General features: G+C 45.8%; 1 protein-coding gene across 4 annotated transcripts in view; it reads left to right on the top strand.

The window, feature by feature from the left end:
- The window catches only part of CD83 (CD83 molecule), a 28,479-nt gene extending 23,453 nt beyond the window's left edge, over nucleotides 1-5,026 (top strand). For 2 of the 4 annotated variants that reach the window (XM_033216288.1, XM_033216287.1), the window contains 2 exons: nucleotides 1,788-1,894; nucleotides 3,255-4,828. In XM_033216288.1, the coding sequence (XP_033072179.1) occupies nucleotides 1,788-1,894; nucleotides 3,255-3,383 (236 nt within the window). In that variant the 3' untranslated portion in view covers nucleotides 3,384-4,828. Of the gene's footprint in view, nucleotides 1-1,787; nucleotides 1,895-3,254 lie in introns of all 4 variants that reach the window. The other 2 variants (XM_033216285.1, XM_033216286.1) reach the window with 2 other exon arrangements.
- The last annotated feature ends 974 nt before the right edge of the window (nucleotides 5,027-6,000 follow it).

The raw sequence follows: 6,000 nt of genomic DNA on the forward strand, positions 1-6,000 counted from the left end.
TGAAAATCCGCTGCAAGCATGTCTCCATTTTCTCTTTCTGTGGCTTAAATGATGCCTTTTGTTTGACTTTTGCCCAACACTTGTTAGGGGCTGAGGCTGGAAATGATAAAAGTGTGGTCACAGAGCCCCTGATTCCGTACAACAGCTGATTTCTCCTTCTGTCCAGGATCTGAAAGGAATCGGACTTAGGGTGATATTATTACCCTGCAAGAGTACAATTCCTGTTTAGGGGCAGTGTGTGCTTTTTGTTCAGTGTTGTATGCACACACTTCTCTTAGGCCCTCCTGGATCTCCAGCCCTTCAGCCTGGCTTCCTTGTTTCCTCGTACTTAGTACAACTGGCATGTTATGGATTGATTTACTGTCTGTCTTCGCAAGAGAACAAGAACCTCTTTATTTTCTTCTCTGATGTATCTGGGCACATAGTAGGCCCTCAATGAATATTCACATGAATGAGAGGAACCTTGCAGAGGAGAGTGGAGAGGGGAGGCATGTTTTGTGGGGAGTGGATAGAAAATGAAGAGAACAGCTGATTTTCTCTCCTTTTCCTCTTCCAAGACAATATTGCCTGTAACTTAAGGGATCAGAGTCTGCAGTCCCTTAGATCTGGCTCAAATATTCACTCTGCCTTTTGTTAGCGTGTGACCTTGAGCAAATCACTGGTTGACTCTAAACCTCAGTTCTCTAACCTCTAAAATGGAAGCAATATCTACAACATAGGCTTGTTGTGAAGGTTAAATGAGAAGTTGCATTAAAATGCTGAATGTGGTGCCCGGGATAAACTGCATGATCAATATGTTAGGGACCATGAGGACGATGGCTCTTATTACCCACGGCTGTGAGAATCCATCCCTAGACTGCTGCACGAAATGTTGAATCCATTTTCAGGGGTCGACAGCTCTCTGGAGATCCAGCCATAGGCTCCAATGGCAGAACCCCCTCCACTCACTTGCACTCCACCTGTTCCTGCCTGGGGCATCGAGCAGATTCTGCTTGCAAGCACACTATAGCCAGAGCACAGCTTGCTTCCCCAAACAGCACATTGGGTGTTGCACCTGAGTGGGGAGAGGCACCTCCCTTCACGTCTGTTCCTGGGCTAAAGGCCTCGCTACTCTTACCCTCCCTTAGTGCTGCACCACACCCTTTAACAACCCTGAGGGAGCTATTCTTCCAACCACCCATGCTGGCAGCCTCGCAGAAAGAGCTTGACCGATTCTACAAAAATCTGTTGACGTTTTTGGCAATAGCAGGGCAGCTCACCTTCTTCCTTTCATAGTCCCTGAATCCTCATGAGGTGAGCACACACCACAGTCTACCCAACGCTAATGAGGTTAAGATAATTTATGGCTTAACAAGTGGTGGTTCATCTGGTAGGAGGACAAAATAAGCCAGGAAAGGCTTGACATCCGAAGTGGAGGCAGACAGGCCGCAGGATAAGCCTGGACCAGATGCCTGGCTCAGCCGCCTTGGTCCTTGGCCCTTGGTCCTTGACCCTCTCTGAGCCTCAGCTCTTTCATCTGTAAAACGGGAAACCCAGGCCTGCTCTGAAGATTTGGGGAGATGCTGTGTGCAAGTCCTGTTGCATGCAGCCGACACAGAGCAACAGTGCACACTGGCTGCTGCTGCTGCTGCTGTCACCATCCCTGCCACTGTTACTGTCGTTCGTCCTGGTGGTGGGAAGAGGAGACAAGCAGGACTCCAGGACTGAGGAACAAAGCATTCTTAGCTTTTTTTCATGGTAGAAAAATCCTGTTAAAATGGCTTCCCATGTCACTTACTTTTTTAAAGGATGCCCTGCACAGCATAAAGAAGAGACTTTTAAGAAATACAGAGCGGAGATTGTCCTGCTGCTGGCTCTGGTTATTTTCTACTTAACACTCATCATTTTCACTTGCGTAAGTATCTTTTTAAAACATCTTCTGTTATTAAAAGATTACCCAGGGCACCATCCGAATATCTTTTGCAGACAGTGTGAATCATTTAATAATGGTGAGAGAGATTATTCTTTGAACCCTGGACTTTTGGAGGCCCCTAGACTGGGAGAATCATTACAGGAAGCTACCTGAAATATTTCCAGCATTTGTCTAGTGGCTACATGTAGAGCATTGTGGAAAAAAGAAAAAAAAAAACAAAGTAAGATATAGGAAGGGCGTTTGGGAAGTGGCAAGGGGTTCTGTGAAAGAGCAGAGGCCCTGTAGGCTCAGTGCTAGAAGTTGCAGCGCTGAGGGCCCCCCATCCCAGAGCAGAGGCCTCGCTCTTCCTGCGGCTGAGGGAGTGGGCCCCACTGCCCCAGGGATGCCAGGGGATAGATCAGCCTCCTTTGGCTGCCTTCAAGTTATTTTCTCATGGGGGTTCTCCCCTTTTATTTTTGGTATTTCTGCCCATGCCTTACGAATTAAGCCCAAGAAGCCAGAGCAGTGGGGCATAGCAGGAGGCTTCTGGGGTGGAGGATGGCTTGGCCGGTACTTGGGCACCTAGACATGCCCATGAGCTGTTGGTTGCAGGCTCCAGCTAAAAGCCCTCAGAGATTCTTTCTGCATGGCTGCTCACCTGCGTTGACCACGGTTGTGGGAGAGTAGGGCCACATGTGTGTCTGGCCCCTCTAGAAAGTGATCTGCCCCCCTTGTCTCCATCCACCAGGCAGGGCTGGCTACCTAGGGGCCAGGACAGACCTCACCCAGGAGCTACCCCAGGACAGGTTCTTGCTGTTCACTGTGTCTCTGTATTCACTTACTTGCCTCTCTGGCTGTGCACTCATCTCTCTGCTTTCTGTTTGAGATACCAGTCAATCAAAGACTCCAGTGAGCACCTACTATGTTCAAGGCATTATGCTAGGCACAGTACAGGGCATAAAAAGGTGTAAGACATTGTTCCTGCCCTCAAGGAGCTTACAGTTAGGATGTTAGGGTTATTTGCATATAAGAAGATAAGTAGAGTTACCAGGCAGTATATTTTAAACATGAATGACTTTAGTTTCTTGTTTGCAAATGCCTTCTTCTGTGGGCATTGACTTTCCATACAGAGACCTAACAGTAGGGGGTTGAAATGACCACAATTAGTGAATCTCCTGGTCCAAGTTTGGAGACGCCAGTGACATGGTTGGTACAAATCCCTTGTGGAGTGAATGAGGCAGTGAGTATGGGAGCTTCCATTATGGGTTGTGTAGCCAGCTCTTAGTGAACAGAGTTTAAAAGGAGGTGGCAACTGCTGAATTTTTCCAATTATTCACTTCACCTTTATTTCATTTCTTTTTAGAAGTTTGCACGACTACAGAGTATCTTCCCAGATTTCTCTAAAGCTGGCATGGAACGAGCTTTTCTCCCAGTTACCTCCCCAAATAAGCATTTGGGGCCAGTGACTCTTCACAAGACAGAACTGGTATGAGCAGGATTTCTGTGGATTCTTCCTCCCGAAGCTGAGGCTCAGGGGTGTGCCTGTCTGTCACACTGGAGGAGAGAAGAATGAGCCTACGCTGAAGATGGCATCCTCCTGTGAAGTCCTTCACCTCACTGAGAACATCCGGAAGTGGACCCCACCCCATTTGCTGTGAGCAGACCTCAAAAACCATCACATGACCACATAGCATGGGGCCACTGCTGCTTCTCCATGGCCACCTTTTCAGCGATGTATGCAGCTATCTGGTCAACCTCCTGGACACTTTTTCAGTCATATAAAAGCTATGGTGAGATGCAGCCGGAAAAGGGTCTTGGGAAATATAAATGCCCCCAGCTGACCCATGACAGACTCCTGAGGACAGCTCTCCACTTCTGCATCTTGGGGACATCTCTTTGAATTTGCTGTGTTTTGCTGTACCAGCCCAGATGTTTTACGTCTGGGAGAAATTGACAGATCAAGCTGTGAGACAGTGGGAAATATTTAGCAAATAATTTCCTGGTGTGAAGGTCCTGCTATTACTAAGGAGTAATCTGTGTACAAAGAAATAACAGGTCGATGAACTATTCCCCAGCAGGGTCTTTTCATCTGGGAAAGACATCCATAAAGCAGCAATAAAGAAGAGTGCCACATTTATTTTTATATCTATATGTACTTGTCAGAGAAGGGTTTGTGTTTTTCTGCTTTTGAAATCTGTATCTGTAGTGAGATAGCATTGTGAACTGACAGGCAGCCTGGACATAGACAGGGAGAAGTCGGAGAGGGTGACAGGATAGAGAGCTATTTAGTGGCCGGCTGGAAATGCTGGGCTGACGGTGCAGTCTGGGTGCTCGCCCCATTGTCCCACTATCTGGCTGCATGATCTTGAACAAGTTCCTTCTGGTGTCTGCTTTCTCCATGGTAAACCACAAGGCTGTTGCATGGGCTGATGAAGATCATCTACGTGAACATTCTTTGAAAACATATAAAGCACTATACAAATTCGAAACTCCACGGAGCCATTATCCTTGCTATGATGGTGGTGTTGTGGGGATGAGGGGGTGCTGTCCATTTCTCATGTTTTCCATCGTGTGAAACAAAGAAGATTACCAAGAAGCCTTTCCTGTAGCCTTCTGTAGGAATTCTTTTGGGGAAGTGAGGAAGCCAGGTTCGTGGTCTGTTCTTGAAACAGTAGCCTAACGCACTCCAAGATACGGACACACGGGAGCCACTGGCAGAAGGGACTTCACGAAATGTTGCATGGATGTTTTAACTATTGTTGGCTTTCTCTGATCAAACTTGGGCCCTTCCCTTCTTGGTTTCCAAAGGCATTTTATTGCTTGGGTTATATGTTCACTGTCCCCCTAATATTAGGGAGTAAAATGGATACCAAGTTGATTTAGTGTTTTTGCCTCTGTTGTGGCTTTCATGTTATTAAACGTATGCATGTGAAGAAAGGGTGTTTTTCTGTTTTATATTCAACTCATAAGACTTTGGGATAGGAAAAATGAGTAATGGCTACTAGGCTTAATACCTGGGTGATGACATAATCTGTACAACGAACCCCCATAAGTTTACCTATGTAACAAACCTGCACTTGTTCCCATGAACTTAAAATAAAAATTAAAAAAAAAATACAAATACAAATAAAAAAATCCTGACTTTGGGATGAGTGCTAGGATGTCTGTAAACCAGTTTGAGAATCAGAATCCAAAATGAGAGCTGAAAGATCGGCTGAGTCTCTCTTGGAGGGAGGGCGTGCTGGCACACAGAGCTTTGTAAGCAGCACCCTCCTTCCCAGAGATGCTTCTGCTTCCATCCTGGGGCCACGTTGCTACCCAGTACACGAGCAGCTCATACTAACATGCATGGTCAGAGGTGGGAGGGATGGTGGGAGGGTTTCTGCTTCAGAAAGATGTGTAACGTCAGGGGCTTTGTGCCTGGGATTCATGGGTTTCACTCGAGATTCTCAAATAGGTCCCTTCCCCTCAAATGTTAAGAGCAATGTGGTCTAATGTAGTTAATGTAATGTAACTATTACAATGTAGTTGTAATAGTTAGAAAAGCATCATAGGTGGGTGGCTCTTTACAAAGATGAATACACATAAAATGTCTCTAAAAGCTGTGGATTCGCTTTCAATGGAATCAAGTCTGTTCTCAAATGCTTTTCCAAAAGTGCCAGGGCATGGTAATTGAGAGTTCACAGAGCTCCTAGTCACCTGAGTTTGTAGCGCAGCTTCAAGATTTGGAAGTTATATTTCCTTGGGCAGAGGACTTACCCCTCTAAGCCTTAGCTGGCCGATCTTTAAAATAAGAATAGTATCTGCCTAATAGGTTTATTGTGAGGATTAAATAAGATAATATATAGAAGCACTAAGCCTAGTATCTAGCAAAAGGTAAGCCTTTGATTGATATTAGAACAAGAAAGGAGAAAAGGGTAGCAGAGAAAGTATCAGTAACTGTAAATCTTCAACAAAGTGGTTTTGTTAAAAGGAATGAATTGGCTTGGTGAAGGAGTCATGTTGCTTTCGGAGGATTAATACTGGGTGTAGTAAATTCTTCATGGCCATTAGAATTACAGTACAGGACACACCAGGAAGGAGGGTTGCCCTTTGTCAGTTTGGACTGA

The sequence above is a fragment of the Trachypithecus francoisi genome, unplaced genomic scaffold (genome assembly GCF_009764315.1).
Source record: "Trachypithecus francoisi isolate TF-2019V2 unplaced genomic scaffold, Tfra_2.0 Lachesis_group10, whole genome shotgun sequence".
Classification (NCBI taxonomy): Eukaryota; Metazoa; Chordata; class Mammalia; order Primates; family Cercopithecidae; genus Trachypithecus; species Trachypithecus francoisi.